This window comes from Passer montanus, unplaced genomic scaffold, assembly GCF_014805655.1.
Source record: "Passer montanus isolate IOZ18808 unplaced genomic scaffold, ASM1480565v1 scaffold7, whole genome shotgun sequence".
NCBI classification, from domain to species: domain Eukaryota; kingdom Metazoa; phylum Chordata; class Aves; order Passeriformes; family Passeridae; genus Passer; species Passer montanus.
In genome coordinates, this window is record NW_024372147.1 from 5,721,993 (window position 1) to 5,744,527 (window position 22,535).

General features: G+C 36.9%; 1 protein-coding gene across 7 annotated transcripts in view; it reads left to right on the forward strand.

Annotated features, from left to right (window-relative positions):
- The window catches only part of PRUNE2 (prune homolog 2 with BCH domain), a 130,848-nt gene that overhangs the window by 33,114 nt on the left and 75,199 nt on the right, over positions 1 to 22,535 (forward strand). For all 7 annotated transcript variants that reach the window (XR_005629919.1, XM_039729856.1, XM_039729849.1 and 4 more), the window contains exons 5-6: positions 1,691 to 1,843; positions 4,522 to 4,616. Coding sequence is in view for 6 of the 7 variants with exons in the window: in XM_039729856.1 (XP_039585790.1) it covers positions 1,691 to 1,843; positions 4,522 to 4,616 (248 nt within the window). In the remaining variant the exon portion in view is untranslated. The remainder of the gene's footprint in view (positions 1 to 1,690; positions 1,844 to 4,521; positions 4,617 to 22,535) is intronic.

Here is a 22,535-nt window from a genome sequence, read left to right on the forward strand (position 1 = left end):
GTTGAGAAATTTTCTTCCTCTTAGAGGGACTGAAAACTAGGCTTTGATAATGGGATATCTGGATACTTTATATATCAGTTATTTACCTGCAGAAGTCTAAAATCTGCTTGTTACATTGTGTTACCTAGATTTAGAAATATCAGTCTGGATCAGTATACGTGATTTTCATGCAGTCTGTATTTATTTTTTTTAATACTATCAAACAGAGCAGGAGCATTGTCTTAAAGTGATTGAAACACTAACATAAAGGGCTGCTGTGAATTAAAAGACTATTGGCAGTCACAGTATCTGTTATAGAAACACAGAATGGAACTGCATGTATTTGTATTTAATTCCAGAAATTAGTATCTGATGGGGAGCAGCTTTTGGCTTGTTAAGCATTATTTATTGTTTAATCCACACGGGATTTGTTTAGTAAGGGTGTGTTTACTTATCATAGCACAACTATTTTTTTGCAAGTAGTTTGTGAATGTTGAAGAAATGCTACTTGTTATTTCATATGATGATATTATAGGAGAAAAGGAAAATGAAGATATAATAGATACTTGGATCCTAGCTCATCTGGTGAGATTGAGGGTGGCAGTGTCAAGGTTTTTCATTTGCACTTTTTTGCTCTGTGCTAAAGCCTACACACTTTGTTTTGCAGTAACTGTCTTACTCACTTATTATACTTCGTGGCTCATTGACCCAGCATGATGCAATGAAATCATAGACTTGTTTGAAATTCTTGTGCACAGTAATAATAATAATAATGAATAATAAAGTAATAAATTATTTCAAGGCTGAAGTATAAGATTTTATTATCCTGAATTTACTGTGTGTGATTGGAAGCAAACACTGTCTTTACGTATATTGATAAGTGGAATCCCAGTCTCCAGGGAATGAAAGGGGTGAGTTAGTGTGCAGCACACATGTGTCAGAAAAGACTTGACCCTCACTTCTGTATTGTAAGACCGTTCCAATCACTATGAAGTTATTTTCTGAGTGATGTTTCTCTTAAATTTTAAAATTTTGATTGTCTGAATTGATGTTTTTTTTGGTGCGTCTGTTGACAAGAATTATCCAGAGTTAGTTAGACCACAATGACCAATGACTTTAAGATCATTCAATTCAAGCACCACTGCCATGAACAGGGATACCTTTCTCTAGTCCAGGCTGCTCGGAGCCTGGTCCAGCGTGGCCTTGAACACTTCCAGGGATGGGGCATCCCCATATTCTCTGGGCAGCCTGTTCTGTGGCTCACCATCCTCACAGTAAAGGACTTATTCCTTTTGTCCTCCTCCTACATTGTAGGAGTTCAATGACACATCTGTAGAAGGAAGGTGGACAATGTGGATTTATGTTTCAAAACACAGCAGCACTTGGTCTGATGCCTGGAGAGAGGAGAATATAGGCTGGTGTGCTGTTGGCTGCTGCTGGCTGTGCCGCACAGCCGTGTTAGTGTACAGAAGCATGCTGCACACCATGGCAGCACTGGGACTGGCCAGTTAGCTGTAGCAGAGGCACTGAAGAGGCATTCAGTTCTGATTTAGGAACTTCGTATTAGGAAGGTGTTTCCATCTGGAAGTCTCAGTGGAAAGAACCTCCAAGAAGGAACCTCCAAGAAGCAATACAGTAAAACTTCTTGTTTCTGTGGTACCTCTTTGATATCTACAGGAGGCATTGATTTTTTTGTCTTTCAATGTTTCAGGGAGCATTCTCTTCAAGTGCATGTCTTTGGAAGCTGACAGAATGACAGAGCAGCAGGAGAAAGTACTGTCAGTTTTGGAGGAAAAGTTTCCAGATCTTCCACCACGAGAGGAAATTATCTCTGTTCTCCAGGAGACTCAGTTTAACACCCAAGGTAGTGCAACTTGTTCCGTTGTTCAGACCTGTTAAAAATTTATTTGTGTAATTGTATCAGAATACTGTTTTATTGTGTGTGGTGAAAATAGGTGCAACATGCTATCTTCATTGACAGCTAAGTGTTGTATATTAATTTTAAATTAAGTTGCTGCCATTCTAAATCATGGAATTGTGATTTCTTTTGAGGAACTACTTAGCTCATAACTAATCTTGTATTGTTTTTACAGATAAAGTTAACAATTTATTTTACATATTGCTTTTACAAGTGTATGTTCATCAAGAATTTATGTTGATTCACGTGGACATAAAAATGTGTGAGCCCATGGGCAGAAATTGTATTGCAATTGCCTATGTGATGTGGAAGTAGATTTTGTGTACAGGTGAAATCAATTTGACATCAGACTCAGATTACGGAAGCAGCAGGAAAGTTGCAATTCTTTTCCTTTCTTCTGACAGAAATACCGAGTAGAAATATTCAGTGCTGTAAAGTAGCAATGTTTGAACCCAAAATTTAGTAGCAGGCTGTTGAAGAGCTGCTGTGAAAGTCTGAAGAAAATTGTTGTAATAACTCTTACAATTTTTAGTGGCATTTGCTGCTAAGTTCTTAACAAAGAGGGAGTACTAAATTCCTAGGGATATTTCTCTGTTAGATATATCAGGTAATTAGAGGGTCCACGCAGACTCAGGGTCTTTATTTGTTCTCTATCTGCCCATGTGCAGGAAGTAGTCATTGAAATTCAGACCATCAGCCTGAGACAGCTGCCCGCTCTGGTAGATAAGGACAGAATTTGAGGTGCTGCTTCTTTTGCCTTTTCTGTCAGTGACTTTACAGGATAGTTTAGTTCAGGTCTATAAAGTTTCACATGAATTCTCTTAAGTTCCTCTACTCAAGTAATCAGTACAGTTCAGGAATGAACTGTTTGCAGTCAAGATTGGAAAGTGGCTGTGAAAGTGGCTTTCATGGAATTCAGTTCTTAGTTCTGCCAGTTGCCAGAGAAAATGGTTTAGTATTGTTTGTCATGAAGTCTTCTGTGATATTGAATGTAAAACTTGGATGAGCAGATGTAGTGGGTGTAGTCTGCGTGGTACTGGTTGCCAGTAATTTATAAATGTCACATGAGACATGGGGAGGGAACTGTCATGTACTCTTCTTTCTTCTTTTTCTTTTTTTTTTCTTTTTTTTTTTTTTGGCTTATGTCTCCTGTTTTCTGTGTATTACAAGGTGCATATTTACTGTATAACATACACATATATTGCATGTGACATTTCTTTTAGTAGGATGCTGCTGAGTTTCAGGAGCTCCTTGAAGGATGTAACCTCTACTGAGTATTTTATGTAATACACGAGTATTTTACCTAATACACATTTTACCTATTTGAGGCAATATTAGGGCATGCAGCCAAAATATTTCTCAGTTTCTGGCACAAGTCATTATTTATTGGCCTGAATTAATTTGTTATTTAAGGCACAATAGGTTGCAGCCCCCCAGAAAGTTTATAGATTATATAGAAAATTTTTTAAATGACAGATGTGTATATGTTCATCTTGTCATTAGATTGACTGCAGGGTAATTTAGTTCAGGTCTATAAAGTTTCACATGAATTCTCTTAAGTTCCTCTACTCAAGTAATCAGTACAGTTCAGGAATGAACTGTATGCAGTCTAGATTGGAAAGTGGCTGTGAAAGTGGCTTTCATGGAATTGACTGCAGCAACTGGACTCAGTATAGGAACAGTAATGAAAGGATTAATTTCTTTGACTGAGGTTGGTATTTGTTTCCCTCTTGAAAATAATTTGTACAAACACATGGTGGATGTTAAACTGCTATTCCTTAAAGGTTGGTGGGCGTTTTACTTGTTGCCCTGCACCGAGATAGGTGGCTTTCAGCATTCTTTACATAGACATTTGGCTATCGTGTCTGTCTTGCAATCATGTGATGCAGTTATGTTCTTTTACATAGTATGCATTTGTTCTGAGACTCTTTGCAACATGTTAGGCAAACACGTCCAATGAAGGAAACTTAGTCACTTGAACTTTCAAAACATTGGGCTTAAACATACCAATATATCTGGTTGCAATTCCTGTTTTACACCACTGTTTCTGTTGATAATGTTTCTATGGTGAACACGTACTTAGTTCATAAATGATTTGATGTACATAAGAAAAACCCATTGGTGTTACCAATTTGTGAAGAAGGTCAGAAAGGTCGAATGACTGTGTTTACAGAATATCTTAAGTTCCTTGCTTTTGAATATTTCATAAACACCATAGTAGTCCACAGGTGCTTTCAATATGTTAATTATTTCAGAAGTAATTTTGTATTTGTGATTTCATATTAGGTCATAGAAATTGCCTAGCTATACATTTATCATCAACTGGAATTACGTTCACTTAAAAACTTCAGTGTTCACACAGGCACACAGATGTTGCAGTAGACTTAATTCTTCATACTTGTTAGTGTGTATCCTCTGTTAAATCTCTTCCTTTCTTAAAACAATCCCTCTAGAAACATTAAGCATTGAAATATTAATGTTATCTTTAATTTTCTCATACGATGTCCTGAAATACCGAAAGAAGGTTCAGCATTAAGGTCTAAACTTTGTTTTTAATTTATGCTTGTGCATCTGTCAGCTGTAGATAATTGTATATATGGAAATGTGTTTATTTTCTTAAACAGGTGTGAGCATTGAGGAGGTTATGCTCAAGGATCTCAAGGAGATTTCAGATGGAGAAATCAAAGTAGCGATTAGCACTGTGTGTGTGACACTGGAGGTAAGAGGAAACTTAAAACATGTTTAACAGCCTTGTTGCATATGGAGATAGTTGTTTTAAACAGAATGTGAGCAAGTTATTTTCCCAATATTTTTTCCAGTATGAACAGAATTTTCAGTGATTTAATTAACTTTGAGAGAAGTAGTAGCTATTTGTTATCTGACTTCCATTATTATGATATTATAATTATTTGCTCCCTTTAGATTGTGCTGTGGTGTGTTAAAAACAGTGGTATAAACAATTTGGAACCTTTGGGTGAATTGAAGGTGTGAGCTTTCTACCTTGATGTGAAGAGTTACATGTTGCTGGTTATTATGTAAAAATATTACTTTAAAAATATGAACGCTTATATCACTGAACAAGTATAACATGATACTGTTATTTCTGATTGAAGTTTGCATACTGGCATATTGATTAGTAATAAAACCTAAGTGATCTGAAGAAAATATCAATAGCAGAAACATCTTTATATAGTATATGTTTGTAATTTTCCGTCTGTTCATTTGCATGAAAGTCACGTATACAGAAGTATTTGAAATGTAGAAGAAATTTTCATCTACTTTTGCACTAAATAAAAACTTTTTTTTTATGTGAAATGCTGCTAAAAAAAAATCAAGTCTCTTGAATAGTTCTTGCCTTGTATGTCCTAAGAAATTTTTTTATAATATGTGTCTTGTTTTTTTTATTTTACAAAAAATTTATTTTACAAAAAATAAGATGCTTCTGTGGTTGAACAAGTTTTGGTTACAATCCAGCTAATAATTACCCATAGATTTCTGGTTGCATACTAAAATACAGAAAGCAAATTATGTAGCAAAGCTTCAAAAAATGAAGTAGAATCTGTTAGTTTTCAATTAGTTGTTCCAATATTAAGCAATCTTTACTACCAAAACAGCACTGCTTTATGAACCATAATTTGATCCTAAAAATTAGGCTGAGGCTGGGCAGAAAGGGCATGGGCAAAGAGTGTGGTAGGATAAATCCCCAAAAGAGAAAATGGGATTTTATAAAGTTCTTAATAAAATCCTCATCTTCTTTTGTTTTAAATCTTTCTCTTTTATGCAGTCAGTTTCAGTTAATGGTGGACCGAGCTAGGAGCTAGCTTTAGCATTAGATTTTCTTTTTGTTTATTTTGCATTAAATCATGTTTGATAACTATTTAGAGTACAGACCTTTCACTCCACAGGTTTAAGCTCCAGGTAAATCTCTTCTGACCTTGTCTTTGCAACTCTATATGCTCAAATTAATTGTAACTCAGAACTTGTCTTCCTTTTGGCTGGATCTCACAGTTTGACTTTGTTGAGAATAGGTGTTCCTAGTTCTCAAAGCAGGCAAATTTTCAACCTTTTCTCAGTGCAGTGTAACATGTAATTCTGACTTACCTTGGCCAAGAAGCATTAAGATCTGGTGGTCAAGCAGTAAATGTTTCATAGTTCTTTTTCTTACATAGCTAGTGGTCATTTGGTGGGCAGAGGAGACTCATTTGCCTGTAAGAACAAACTGAACAGATTTTACTGATAGATGATTTTTAGTCCCAGTCTGCTAAGTAATTTTATTACTAGTATTTCTGATGGGATTTCTTTCTGGAAGTCGCAGGTGTCTTCCTTTGCTTTTTGCTCTGTTGTTGTGCTGTGAATAGTTTGTGCCATAATGGACTAAGTTTTCAGGAGTGTAACTGCTTTTTTTTCCCCTAAGCGTAATGTTTGTAAAGCTATTGGGATGGAGATGCATTTTGCATTTGCTACATTATTGCTCTTTGTTGAAATGAAAACACCTAATTTTTGGTGCTTGGCCAGCAAAAGATGTTTTTTTTCTCAGTTTTATTAGTGATAGGGATCACACGTAGTTTCTTCACCCTGTGTCAGAAGCACAATACATATAAGAAAATGAATGACAAAACTGTCCAGACCTTTCTATTCAGTTTAGAATTGTTATGAACTCAGAATACACAGACTTAAATGAATTCACTATTTTCTCAGCAATGATAGTGGTAGTTTGTTATTCATCCTTAAAGTCCTCCACAGATGTTACCTGATTAAATATTAAGGAAATATGAAGAACAGGCTTGGCAACAGGTGTTGAATCTCTGGTGTGTTTGTGTGTTTGCTTTTTCAGAAGTATCACAAGGTCACTTTTTTTTCCTTAATAATCAACAAATATGCAAAAGTATCTTCCAATAAAGTGCTTTCTGGAGGGCAGTCATTTTGTGTGAAGGTGTTTAGGTTTCTCTAAGAGTCCATGTGCAGCTTTTGCATTTGTTGAGATCTTTCGATTTGGCCCTCCTGGATTTAGGTGGCATCAAAGCTGTAAGCTGAAATCAGACCTGTGTCACCAGTGACCAGCTTCAGAGTATGTGCTGCTTGAATTTTACATACGTAACCACTTTATTTTTGATGAGAAAGACAAAATAAAAGCGACACTGCCCAGATCACAGTTATTTTTGTAGCCTTTGCTGGAAAATTTCTCCAAGTCCTAATACAGGTTACTCATAAGATATTGCAGCAAAATTCAATGCATGTGTTACAGTTAATTTCTGTTACATTTTGGTATACCCTTAGAATATCTTTTGCTGCTTCTCTGCTGGAATTCTCTTGCAAATGAGAAACTTTTTCTCAATGTGGCTTTCTGGGAAAGTAATATTACTCCTGAGAAATTAATATGTCTGTTCTAAAGTGATCTCTTTTCTCTGCTTTTTTAAGTGTAGTGCACTGGGAGAACAGTCCAGGTTTCATGAATGTTTACCTCAGTTGAAACAGCTCATTATAACATAGATTAATAATATGTTTGTGGGACAAAGTCTTTTATCTGTTTGTTCATGAAAATTCATTCAAACTTTCACAGAACTTACAGAAAATCAGTTACCACCTGAGGAAGCAGGTCAGTCGGTTGAAAACAAGTTCTGTGATTGTCTGCTAGTGACTGTGGCAGACAAGATGGTGCTCTGAAGGTCTGTTGAGGTTCATGCCTCATGCATCCACATACTTCATGAAGACAGTTTCCAATTAGTAGGGGTTGTATGCCATGTAAAAGCTCAAAAGAGAACATGTGAGAGCTGCAGTGGAGGCTGCTGAGACCAGTGTTGTTTCCTCTAGAAAGTGACCTGCACATTGATGTTGCTGCAGGAAGCTTGACTGTCCTTAGGTAGCCTCCACAGTCCAAATGAGTTTGGGATAGTACCAATAGGAAGTTCTATTTCTTGTAACAACTTCCCCCTTTGTGGCTTTATGCCTCAGAGGAACTTATAAGCCCTCAAGTGTTTGGGTGCACAGCTTATCATCTTCCTATGAAAAATAGTCTTATCTTGGAGATAGATTTTAATTTTAAAGGTATTTTGTAGTATTAGTAGGAAATGCCACCGTTTCTTAATTTGGACAATTTTATTTCTGTGTTTTGAAAAGTGATGTTTTTAATACTTCTGTAAATCAAATCAAGGACCTCTGTCTTAGCTGAAGTACATCAAACAAGTGCTAGGTAGACCATTACACCCAAATAAGTGAGATTACAATGTATATCTTTCAAGATTTGAACTTCTGTTGTCTATCTATAATGATTATGTAGATATATTGTGTATTTCAGAAGTTTTTTCTCTTGGTATAAATATAAACGTATTTTAAATGGCAGATTGGTCCATGAATTTGTTTTTAATGCAAAAGACAAAACAAGAAGCAAACCTCAAGTAAACATGTTAACATTTAATCTTCCAGTAATGGAATTGGAAACAAAATTCTCAGCAACTTACAATAGCAATGCGGTTCAAAAGTATTTTTCTGATGCCTGTTGTGAGAAGTTAGGGTATGTAAAATAAATGATGTATAGAGCTGTAGGAATGCGACTTTTGCAGACTACCTTATGTCTAAGGAACATTAAACATAGGGTTCTCGTTTAGCAAATAAATAACCATTCATTTCAATGGCTGCATAGTCTGGACTTTTGTGCATATTTTTGTAAAGATGAGAAGAGGCCATTAGGGATTTAATATAAAATAAATCGCCACGGGGTCTTCTTGTCGTCCTAGTCTTTCTGCCACATGGTGTGTCACTAATGTGCATAAATGGGCTTAAATGAATTTGTTATCTGTATTACATTTGCAGTATGTATATATTTATATATTATATTTTAATTGTGTTTAAAAATAAAACATTAAATACATCATTTCTGAGAGTTGAAAACATACCATTTGTAAATAAATCAACCTTAATTAAGGTCTTAAAATGTCAGTGTGTGATATCTGCCTTAGGAAAATTTATAACATATATCGTACACAAAGCTTAAACATACTTTTACTTGCTCTTTCAGAAGTATTAAGAGGCTGAAGTCATAACCTCATATGACTGAGTAATGCAGCCTCACGTGCATTAATGTAAATACCATACTCATGCTTAAACATCAGACTGCCGTCTTCTGGAGGACAACAGCTGTCCAGTTGATGTCTCGGGTCAGCCAAAATACCTCAGTTGTACCGAGTGCAATCCAAGGCGTGGAGAGGTTAGGCAAACTGAATTCTCTATAGTGACTTTTCTCAAAAGACATGAAAGGAATCTGGTGGGCAGAGCCATTTAAGTGGTGGTTTTGAGTGGTTGCCGTTGCAGCCAACTGGGAAATAAGCCAGGCAAATCAGAGCAGTGACAACTGTTTCTTCATTGCCTCCCAAGATAAGAGCAAGACCTGGCACTTCATCTGCATTTAGACAAATACGCAAAGCCAGGAGAATAAACACTAGGCACTCAGCACCCTGTTAGGGTATCACAGGAGTAACTGAAACATGGTAGGACAACTCCCATGACTGGAGGAATATGATGGATAGGCTGTTTTGTAAAGAGAGTCAGGGAAGAAGAGGAGGGGGACTTGCACTGTAAGTTAAGGAGAAACTCAGATGTCCAGAAGTCAACTACAGTGACCATAGAAGCCCTCAAATGCCTCTGGGTCAAGGTTAAAAGGGTCATCTCAAAGCAGTATTGTGGAGTTTGTGCAATCTGAAGGTTAGCACTAAGGCAGAGGTTTTAGATTTTAGAAGAGGAAGCTTCAGCTTGCTCAGAGCTCAATTGAAAGGGAAGCTTCCATGGAGAATAAAGGAGCTAGCGACTGCTGTGAGTTTTTGAAGATAGCTCTCATGAAAACACAAGCTCATCCGCTTCAAAGGGAAGGGAGGTAAGTGGAACATGATTTAGCTGTGAGCTTCTGAGTCTCTCCAGGACCAAAAGAGAAGCACACCAGAGATGGAAAGGGAGTTACAAATCTATTGAGAACCACAAGAACGTTGCCAGGGCATGAGATGCCATTAGAAAAGCAAAGGCTCGGCTTGAATTGAAATTGGAAAGAGATGTCAAAAACTACAGGAAAGGGGTCTTTGAGTATATAAACAACAAGCAGAAACAGGAAGGAACTGCTGGCCCAGTGTTAAATGGGAGAGGTGAATTAGTCACCAACAGCACTGAGAAGGCAGAAGTTCTTAACACTTCCTTGACCGCTTTTGTCACTAGCACAGCTGGGCCCCAGATGCTGGAAGCAAGAATCCATGCTGATGCAAACAAGACCCACTGTCAATGAAGAAGAAATTGCTGTGTGGGCTATTACAGGAACTTGGCTCCTGCAAAATTGATAGGACCTTACAGTATCCACTCAAGAGTATTGGAGAGCTGGCTGGGGTCATTGTGAGGCTGTTCTCCATAATCTTAGAGAAATTGTGGAGAACAGGAGAGGTCCCAGAAGACTGGAAGAAGGCTAATGACACCCCCATCTACATGAGGTGCTTAAAAGGGAACCCAAGAAATTACAGGCCCTAGAAAAGTTACGACACAAAGCCTTCTAGGAGAATTCATTGCCAGTCAGATGAACCAGGTGATTGGGAAATGCCAGCACAGGTTCACCAAGGCCAAATTGTGCTTGACAAACTTGATTGCCCTCTAGGGCAAAGTAACCTGCTTGGTTGAGGGGGGACAAGCTGCGGATGTTGTCTGCCTAAGTTTCTCCAAGGCTTTCTCTATGGTCTCCCACAGCTTCCTTGTTAAGGTGTGTAACAACTGTGCTGGTCAGCTTCCTGTCCAGCTGTTGTGTAACAGTCTGGACAAGCTGCCCGTGCTGTGGGTGGGGAACTGACCCACAGGCAGCACCCAGAGTGGGGGTAAATGGCTCCTTTTCCAACTGGCACAAGTGGGGTCCCCCAGGGATTGGTATTGGGCCTAACGCTGTTTCATGTCTTCCTATATGGTCATCCAGAGCACTCAAAATCACTCAGGGATCAAGTGAGCACTTTGGAAGGGAGAGCCACCTGGAGGAAAACCTGTGTAGGCTGGGAGAGTGGGCAGAGCAGAACCTTTTGAAGTTTAGCAAGGACAGGTGTAAGGTCTTACACCTGGGAAAACAAATCCAGGAGGGCAGCACAGGCTGGGAGCACAAGGGTGAGGAGCAGTTCTGTGGAATGGGACCAGGGAGCCCCAGGGAGCAAAAAGCTCAGTATGAGTGAGGAGTGTGCTGCTGGAGCAAAGGAGCTCTTGGGCTGCATCAACAGGGGCATCAGCAGCAGAGATTATCCCATTTTTGCCAGCGTTTGTCAGGCCACACCTGGAATACTGTTGTATGTTTTGGTCTCCGCTATACAAAAAAGATATGGGCAGGCTGGAGAGGATGGAGAGAAGGGCCACAGAGATGATCAAAGGGCTGAGAAGGCTGACGTGTTTGGAAAGAATGCTTAGCTGAGACCTTGACACCTAGTTCTAGTATTTAAAGAGTGGCTACAAAAAGACAGAGACTCTGTTTTTACAAGGAGTCACATGAAAAAAATGAAGGACAACGCATACAAGTTACTCCTGAGGAGATTCAGATTAGACACAAGAGGAAGTTTTTTCACAATTATAACAATCAGTCATTGGAATAATCTCCAGAGAAGTGGTGTATTCCTCAACATTAAGCATTTTAAGGTTCATCTGGGCAGGCTGTTGGACCACCTTGTCAAGAGTGTTTTTGTCAAAAAAGTTTGGACTAGCTCATCCTTGAGATCTCTTCTAGCTGTTATTCTGTGATTCAAAAGAGTGCTTCCTAATTAAGTATGTGAAATCAAATGGCAGAAAAAATGGCATTTATTACAGTGATCAGTATGATTGCTTATAGTTTTCATACCAGATTCCTTTCAGAAGATAATGTGGGGGTAATACGAACTAAAGTTCCCCCAGTCAGTGAGATGCTTCTGTATAAAGTCATGTTGGATGTTATTATGGTTTCTTGAGATGTGAGAAAAATGTGAATGTGTAAAACTGGCTGAGACCATTATATTTATGAATCTTCCCAAATCAGCATGTACTGATTTATTCAACTGTCATTTTTCCAAGGTCTATTTGATTATTTTATTCTATAGTACTGTCATAACAGATAGTAAGCCAGAAGCATCCGAATTTTTTGTACTTGCAGTATCACTTAAAAAATCTACAAGGTAAATATTGGAATCACTGCAAGGTGCACAGTAGTATGTTTTTAGGATTTAATTTTTATTTCACTGTGTGAATAAATAGGATAGATGTCATTGGTTATAATTAGTATGACATCTGCTCTAATTTGGTCCAAGCTATCATGTATGATTTTGCCTTTAATAGTTTAGTTCAGTCTTGGTTCAAAAGTTAATAAACAATGTAAAATAGCTGTGAAAATTATCAAAGGAATGAGCATAAGCAATCTACTAACATTACAGTAAAAATGTGCTTGTGCTCACAAGTACATTGTTCAAAAAGATAAACTGTTTTCTTTTGTATAATTTATGAAATGTGTTTAAATAAATTAAGATATTTTCTTTATGAAATACAGTATAAATATGCACTTTCTTCCAGCTAAGTAAAATGCTATAATCTACTGTATCATTATTGGCCTGTATTTCTGACTTACACAAAGCTGACTAATTTATCATTTGTATACTCTTCTAGTTCTTGTCAGTAGCACTCAGCTTAGCTGCTTATGGGGCATAGACATTGACAGCGGGAGGTGCTGTTTTGAGAAATGTTCAGCATAAAGAGTTGTTTCTATGAAATTTAATGCACTTTTTAAAAAAATACCGTGTAAAACCTAGCATGAACATTTAACATTTCAAAATCTGGTTGTAATACATAAGGATATAAGAACTGATAACAGTTAGGGATGACAATACGAATATTACAGAAATTATATTTTCTGCTATTCAGTTTTTGTTCCTTCTTTGCTGTTGTGTGGGAAACAATTAAAATGTTGAACTGTTGATCCAACATTACATTAGTGTAATTCTAGCTGCAAGTAAAAAGACATTTTGAGTTTGCTAGTGTTTGTGTTCCAGTACTGCAGAAGCCAGCAATTCTGTGGACAAGATGTGGAGAGAGATACAGTGTATTTCTAAACAAATATTCTGCTTGGTGACTGCTTTTCTGCTTTTAACTTAAAAATCTTTAAATCCCTCCATTTTTAAAATCATGTAATGTTTATTTAGAATAGTGATATTTTGATGCAGAAATTCCATTAAGTTTGTCTGATGTGTCTTGAAATAATACTTCTGTTCCATTTGGCAAAGCATGTCCTAAAACATCTTCTGAACTCTAATGTAAAGGAATGCTTAATACTTGTAAACATTACAATAGCCTATGTTTTTATCATGCACCACTGAATTTTATACCTTCTAGTAGATATCAGAAGCCCAGATCTGAAACTATTGGCTATCCATTTTGGGACGTAGGAATAATTTTGAATTTTGAATTAGGCAGATCAAGAGCTCTGTAAGATTTTTACGATGCCCATGTGTTCTCTGTTTAGATGATGATGGGAAAGATCCTTTTTTTTTTGACTCTGTAACTGTGTACACTCTTAGGACTTGAAGTCAAGTGTTTTGTTTAACTGGAAACTTCAGGGTTTATTTAATTCTATGTGCATTTTTATATTTTTTATTTATAATATAGAGATTTTAAAAAATTGCAAAATAATTCAAGTTAAAAACCTTCAGCCCTTATTTGAATTTTTGGATTTTCAAATTAGCTAAGAGTACCAATTCTACCAAAGACTGCAATTTTCCTTTCTTTCTTGGAGACATATAACCTTATCTCAGAAGGATCACCATTTCTGTATTCAGAACTATTCACAGCTTCTCTGTGTCTCCACCCAAATGTAGTTTTCATCATAAAGCTGCTGCAAGAATGGTATTCCCCAAAAAATGTAATTTCTTCTGCAGTTCCATGGTGGCATTGTTTGGGTACATTAAATACTTTGTGTATTTAAATGAATATGTATTAAGTCTAACCTGCAGTCTTTGAGCCAGTAAAACCAACATTCATAACTCCCGTGTATGTTGTGAGTACTGCAACATCTTACTTTTTACAATTTTTTTTCCATATAGACTTGATAAAGTGTAAAATGAAAATTCCTTCAGAGTAATCTTGCATTGCTTTTATGACAAAGACTTTTATTATTTTCTCCACAAGAAATTCTGTGCATGAACATACCACTTTTTGTCCTGAAATTGTGGCATTTCTGAAATGAAACAATATCTTTAACCAAAGTTGCTTAGTACAGATTGAATTTATTAATTACAAAAAGAAAGAAAAAGGGTAGGAAGGTCTACATTTTTCTGGCTGTTTTTTTTTAGTTAATTACTCTTTCAGTAGGTTAAATCTCAGTATTTTGAGTTTTGTGACTTTCTACTTATTTGTGATTTGTGGTTTAAAAAAAAATCATACTTAGACTAAAAATTCAGGGATGGAGAGATTGCAATTTGTTATGGTAGCATAATTTTTTGGGTTTTGTACCTTTTTGTTACTGTTTAGACTAACAAAAAACTAAACCCAAAACAAACAAACAAACAAAAAACCCCAACCCCCCAAAAAAATCCCAAAAAACCAAAACAGAACAAAACAAACCAAAACAAAAAAAAACCAAACCAAAACAAAAAAAACCCCAACAAAACAAAACAAAAACAAACAAACAACAACAACAAAAAAACAAACCACCCCCAAACAAACAAAAATAAAACCATGTAGCTGTCAATGTGTCTGAATTTCTTATGCCTATTGGGTATCTGCCTTCCAGAATTCTTACTTCTAAACAGAATATAAATACAGCCCTTAGGCTGGTGAGGAAAAACCTGTTGAGGCCACCAAGTTTATGCCAGAGCACAGGAGTAGCAGCTGTTTATTTTCTCTTCCCAAAATATGAAAAAAATCACAGTTTTTACATTAAAGCTGTGGGGAATTATACAACCTTTTCACACCTCAGGAGGATGAGTTCTCTCAATTCTGTGAGAAAGAATTAATATGTCTGAATATGGGCTGCTTTGTTCTTGTGGCTCAGGTCAGTCAGGATTATAGAGTTGGTAGTAAAACGAAGCAGAGAACCTGATAAATTATTGATTTTCATTTCTGGATGATTTTTCTTCCTCCTATGCATGAACAACTAAAGCCCTTGGAAAAAATCTCTCCTTCCCTGGATGCCATCTTTAGGAACAAAATGGATCAGATGGTATCTGTTCCCAGTTCTGGCACTTTCTGCAGGAGGATAAATGTCACTGGTAGATATATTGTAACTTGGATGCATATTATCCTACCCATCTTGTTGCTGTTGTTGCCTTAGTCACGTTCTCAGAGAAATTTTACGAAACTTGATTCTCTCTCCATTCTTTATGGGGGTTACGGGGGAGAAGGGAAGGGAAGACTTACAGAGAAAGAAAAGTAAGAGTGAACAAGGTCCACAACGAATAAGTGAACAATGAATCATCTACATTCCGTTCTTCATTATTTTCCCCAGTACAAGATTGCCAGAGAGATCTGGTTAGCAATCTGTGACTGAATTCCACATGTAGAACTTGACTGTTTTTTAGGTTTCATGGATGACAACCCTCTGTGCATGCTTGTTTCCTCGTCAGTGTTGAAATAGATTAATTTTGTACCTTAAATGGGAACTGTTAGGTAAGCTCTACAGTTGGTAGAACACCGTGGACTTAGGCTAGTTGTAGATTGTTTCATCGGAAGAAGGATTTGAGAACAAGTTTGAATAAATGTCACCTTTACAACCAAGAACCTCTGTGTTTTAGAACCAAAAATCTTAACTGAACACTGATTTAAGTGTAATTTTTTCCCTATTTCATCTCATATTGAATCATATTATTTTGAAAATACATTGGTTTTGGTCCAAAAGGCATGTTACCTTATATTTTCAAATACAAACAGTGTTATCTAGGTTGCTTCTGAACATTTGCTGTTAAAGAAGACTTCCTAAATAAACAGGCTAGATATAATTCAGATATAAAAAAGTGATTTTCCTTTCACATCTCTCAGTAGAGTATTTGCCATATGGGTTGCTCAGCATTACACTCTCAGCAGGTCTAATTTATGGTAAACACACAGTGAGTGAACAGAAAAAAAGGCAATGAAAATATTCATATTCTCCCATCATTCCATTTTTTTTTAAACTGAGATCAGCTTATTCAGGTTCAGCCTATATAGTTGTGGCACTTAGTTGAGTGTGTGTGTATTTCCCACTCTCCTGGGAGTTTGTGAAGACAGAAGTGCTGCATTTTTCTTGCCATGAGACTGATTTGCTGAAGCTTGCATGGCAGTGTGTAAATTATACCTTCCTTGCTCTGGTCTGGCATGTTGCCAGCTGCCCCAGGGCTGTGCTTTCTCCATGAAGGGCAGTTGGTGGAAAGCATCACTTTTCTTGCTTTGATGTGGGATGCTTTAGCTTTTCCCTGGCCTCTGCAAGAGGGTCACCAACTAAATGCATGCGTTCATCTTCTGGGCCAGTGCTATGATTTGGATCAGAATAGAAGGAGGTATAAAATAAGTAAAAAATAAGTAATGGTATGGTTTATTTTCAACCACAGCCATGGAAATCCATAGCATCAATACTTTGAAAACCTCCAGTCTCCAATGACCTCCTGAGGCTTTCTCTTAGTATCATGTACGTGCTCCCTTTCTCTCTGTGGGTTCTTTTCCTCTCTAGGGACTTCACTGCAATTACTGTCCTTCATGGAATCTTTGGAGCTTGGTCCACCCTAGGCCTTGTATGTAAAAGCAACCCAAGTGACCACTCTTCAATCAATTCTTCCAGCCCAAAGAAAGTTTTTCCCCACAGGCAGGTCTGCATTGCTATATTAAAAAATACCCCCAAAATACCTGTTTTACATTTCAGAGCAGGCACATCTGAGCAAAAGAAACTCAGTAGCATAAATTGATGCATTTTTATAAATAATAGAAATGGATGCCATTATGCACCTCACACTGTAATTGCAAACATTAAAGCTACAAAAGGAAATGCCTTTAAAAGCAGTGTTTTGCATCCTGCCCTCTTACTGTTATGCGTTAGACCTTGATAATGCATATGCTTTCTTTTCTGCCTGGATGCTGCCTGTTCCAGCAAGAGACCTGCACGTTCCCATTCCAGATATGGATTCAACTGAGAAGGATTTGGGGATGGATGAGAGGCTGGACATGACCCAGCCATGGGCACTCCCAGCCCAGAAAGCCAAACGTGTCCTGGGCTGCAGGACAAAGCAGCGTGGGCAGCAGGGCCAGGGAGGGGATTCTGCCCCTCTGCTCTGCTGAGAGCCCACCTTCAGGGGCTCTGGGGTCCCAGCACAGGAAGGACCTGTGGACCAACCTCTCTGTTGGAGAGAATCCAGAGTAGGGTTGTCAAATTGTTTCAAGGGATGGTGCACGTCTCTGATGAGGAGAGGCTGAGACAATTGGGATTGTTATCCTGGAGAGGAGAAAGCTTTGGGGTGACCCAATTACAGCCTTCCTGAATCTAAGAGAGCTTACAAAACAGATGGAGTGAGACTATTTACAAGAGCCTGTAGTGATAGGACAAGGGGAAATGGCTTCAAGCTAAAAGAGGGTAGATTTAGGTTACATACTATGAAGAAATTCTTTCCTTTGAAGGTGACGAGGCACTGGAACAGGTTGCTTAGGGAAGTCATGGATGTCCCATCTCTGAAAATGTTCAAGGCCAGTTTGGATGGGGCTCTGAGCAACCTGGTCTAGTGAAATGTGTTTCTGCCAATGGCAGGTAGCTTGGAACTAGATGATCTTTAAGGTCTTTTCCAACCCAGGCCATTCTTGAGTCTATGATAATTCAGAAGTGTTCATGATTCTGTGGAGAAGAAGGTGCATTGAACATTGAACAGTCATGGTACAATTTCCTTTAGGCAACATTTTTTCCATGTCTTCAAAATAAAATAGTTTACACCATCTGGAGGTATTTAGGTCAAATAAATGCAAAACTCTTTCAGTGGATGCTGCTAAATGTTTGTCTAAGCATGGTCACCACAGATTGCTAGTGTGATCCAGGTTGCATATTTGGCTTGTATATTAGTATGTGCAGTTATGTTTGATTTCCTCTTGTTCCATCTTATGGATAGGAGTTAATTGGAATGACAAGTTTTGTTTTTCTGTTTGTTTTTGGGTATTTTGTACTGCTCTAGTGTACTGACTCTTGTTGGTCTTCTCCACAAACTAATCTGTAAATACTGATATCTGAATAAATAGAAAGCATTGGTTGTTTTATCTATTATTAATTCTTCCTTCATGTATATCATGTGTATCATTAGCTTAATTGTTTATAGTGTTTCAGTCAGTTACATTTACACAGATCCTCTGAGGTAATGGAATTTTGTTTTGTAGTATAAACAATATTTACTCAGAAGCCAAGCCTCAGCCTCTCTTACTGTGGACTTGGGCTACTAGCAGTGTAACTGTTAAACTCAAAGCAAGGTACTAAAGATGTCCAGGTGAACGAACAGAACCCCGAAAGTAGTAATTTCACTACTTATGCATTTAAATTTCTACAAGAATCAGCTGAAGTCTGGAGCCACTGGTATTCAGACTGTTCAGGACTTTGGATTTTATACCTTAAACTATTTTAGAACAATGTTAATTTTGTTCCATGTGTCAACTGGAAGTAGGTGGGAGGTTAAAGTAAATTAAGTATAGGTGATCCTTCGTGTACTGTATACATCATGAACTCACATTCTGAACACATTTAAAGTTACATAGAATTTGGCTGTATTTTTTAATCCACATTAAAGATGAAGAAAACAAGCATGCTCTCAAATGGCCCTCTGCACTGTCAGTGATTACATGTGCTTGATGTCACTGTCCTTCACAAAATGTGATAATAATGTTACCTGATAACATAAGAACCAAGTTTGACTCCACAGAAGCAGCTGGAAATGAATAACCACATGCTTAAATCTCCTAGGAACACACTGTTTGGCATATACTGCTAAAGTTCCTCATATTTAGGAGTGGCATACTTACGTTGTGTCTCAGCTGGTGTGCATGAGGGAATATTCATTTCTCAGTGGTAACATGGAATTTGATTTTATAAAAGTTTTTTTATACATTTAATGGATTGAAACACTTTGAAGAAAACATACATTTCTGGACTTAATCTACTTCAAAGGGGGTTTATAGTTCTGATGCTAGGCTTTTCTCATGTTTTATGTATAGATAAATCAGAAGGTTATGTCTGGTCCAAGCTAGCAGGGAGCAGAAGCAGTCCTTTTCTGTGACGTCCAAGAACATGATCAGTTAAACACTAATAAATGGATGTTTATTGGGTGGATACTGAAGATTATTTGAAAAGGGATTATCTACAGTTTGAGAAGAAGGTTATGTTAACAGCAGTGTATGCTAAAACTTTTTTTTTAATAGATCAGAGTTGTAAAGGAGTGGTATATGAATGTCATGATATACTGAGTGCTCATGCCTGCAACTCTGTTATACTTCAAAATTTTCAAATACAGTTATTATTTTGTAGTGCTCTCGAGGTAGAATCAAGCAAGGTTCCAGCAGAAGAAGTCGGGGATAAAAGTAACTGACAGAAAGGAGCCTTCATGGATTTGGTGTTTGGTCAGAAAGGACATTCTAAGAGTTAAAGAAGAAATATGGAATTGTGGCAGTAGAGGGGAGCGAGCTGCTATGGTACAGAACATAAAGACATAAGACAGTATAAGTGTGATATAAATCAGCTTGAAGCTTCCACCAACTTGTGGGCTTCAAGATTATGCCACAGTATTTTTCTTAGAGATGGGGCTGCTGATTTGTGGTGCTGCATGCCATATAAAAGTGTGCCATACATTTATGTCTGTGTGTATATATATGCATATACACCAGATATATCTGAGACATATGACCTATCTGCCATGTAATGTGAAAGTTTTGCTACATGGAAGATGAATTAGGCTCACTGTCTTTCATCTTTATTACCCATTTTCATTATTCTAATGCAGTTTGCTTAATTCTGTCTGTGATAGTGCATCTGGATTTCTGACTCAAATACTGAGAAATAAATTTTTAACTCTGTATTTCAGAGTTGTTCTAAGAGGGTGCCTTGTCAAAGTTTCTTGTTCCAAAGAAATGGAGAAAGGCCAGAGTCTCTACTGATGTAACTATTACCAACCAGGGGCACATTTTTCTTTTAAGTTTAAGAGCATATACAAGCCATAAAACTGATTCAGTTATGCTCAGTAGTAAAATCCTTTTCCAAAACTTATTTTGTGTATGATTAGCTGAAACTTTGCAATTGATAATGCAGGTTTCAGGGATGAAAGAAGTATTTGTGGTGAAAGTCAACAGAAAGAAAGGAATTTGCAGGTGCAGAGTGAGTTAACATATTCTGGAGGTGAGATACAGCCCAATTTTACATTGAGGTAAAGTATAAATGCAAGAAATGAGTGGCAGTACTTTTGTAACATAGACATAGCCTAAGACAGCATCTTGAATGGTACCTACAGTAAAACGCTTTAATTTTTGGGACAATGCAGAATGAAGATCAAGATGAGGAAATAACTGCATAATTCCACAGATTAAAAAAAAAAAAAAAAAAACCAAACCAAAACAAAAAAGACAGGCAGATACCGAGGATATTTAATACTAGGATTTAGTTAATAGTGTTTCATAATTACAAACAATAAAGGTGAAGCTCTTCACAGAACTGTGTGTGATTTACTTACAGTGGGCAAATGGTGATTTTAACTGAAAAGAATTAATTTTGGGTCAGAAGATGCACGCAGTTGTTCAGAAGAAAAAATTGTCTTAGCTTCCCACTGTCTATATACTACTGGTTTTCTTGGTAGTTTTAAAGATATCCCACTGGTAAAGCTTTAAAAAAGATAATCTCTTGACCTCATGAAAAAGTTAGTTGTTTGGAATGTTGAATGCAATTATATTGACATATGGTGATAATGTGATAAAGCGTAAGGGTTAAAGGTTGAAGGAACCATGGCTTGGCAATTAGCAATGTAAATGAAACATTCATTATCCAGCATGCTGAGAAGTTGATGAACTGTACAATAAATCTGAGCCCAAGTCACTACTGAGATAACTCATTTCAGACATAACGGTATTTATTAGGATTCTAGACATTGTTTTGCATTCTGTGGTGAAATATCACGATCTAGAAAGCATTTGTCCCTTAATTTATGTGAAGCAAATCAATACTAACAGTTCTTTAAATAATATAGAATAAAAAATGTAGGAGCATGAAAGACATGGAAACTCATTCTATCTGAAAAGATGTTTGATTAGATAGATTAGTATCTCTTCAGTGCATTGGCATTGGTATTTGTCCAATCTAAATTGTCTCCAATGACTTACATTAACTCATTTGAAGCCATTTTTTCTTATCTTCTGAGATACAGTTGAAATCAGAATCTGACCTAGTAAGTGGACAGGCAATTTTTAGATATTGTAAATTCCACTGATACATAAAAGAGGACAATTTTGGTGAGAACACAGGACAAAGGCTTGTTTAAGAGATGAATGTAAAAAATGTTTACTCAGCATTTATAAGTTCCATGAAGATGAGGATTGAGTGTTATGAGGATTATTAGTTACCTGTTCTTGAGTCTCTCTTAGAATAAAGCTTAGTACAAATAAAATTAAATAGCTAAATTTATTTACTTGATGAAAGCAGAGGTAGATTACCTCCAACTCATTAGACAGTTCTATGAACGGCTTAGGAGTAGTTTCTTATAATTAATTAAATAGTGCATAATTTGATCAGTAAAAATAACTGGGGAAGATTTAGCAGAAATCCAAGGCACAGAAATATGTGCTAGCTTACTTGTTGGTGGCAACAGGATATATGTTTGTTTTGTGTTAAAAAATGTTGAAGTTGTCTGTTCCTTTTAAAGGCTCCCAGTTTATCATGGTAATAGCAAGTAAAGCATTATGTTTTTTGCTCCAGCTATGTATCTGTTTGGCATTGTCAGAAATTTTGTGTTATATTTTACTTTACATATATTTCTGACTGTGGAATAGACAAATTCTTTGCTATTGAGGCAAAACATTTGACATACAAACTCTGGAGGAGTATCACATAATATGAAATTTTCATGCTAGTTCTTTGGAATGTTTTTCTTATGGATCATTATGAATCTTGACAGATCACATAATGATTTATGAATTTAGCTCCCAAAAAAAATCAGTAATCTCTTAATATTCTCGTCTATGAGTATCTGATCCATGTAATTCTTATTTCACTCATCAGTGTCAGCGAGAAATACAGTATTTGTTCAATAGTACAAAGAAATATAATGCACTGTACAGAAGAATAAGTTAATATTATGTATTCTATATGGAAGAGATAGCATTCCTATTTGGATACTATTCTGTTCAACAGTGAAAGTACAAGGAACATGCTAGGAAAACTCTAAATTAGAGTGTTGGCTCCCCCTCCCTTCCCTTCATTTATTGTACAGAAAACTATTCAGAGAGTAAGCTGATGTTTTACACATACTGAAGAACTGAAAATTGTTTTGAGTAGTCATCTCTCTCATATTTTATATCTTCAGTTTCTCTTTAGAATCTCTTAGTTTTGTTATTCAACTGACATTACCTTAGGTCAGGGGTACCAGGGGTACCATCCTGGAGAATGCAGGATACATTTGAGATCATACGGAAAGCACATAACAGTGGC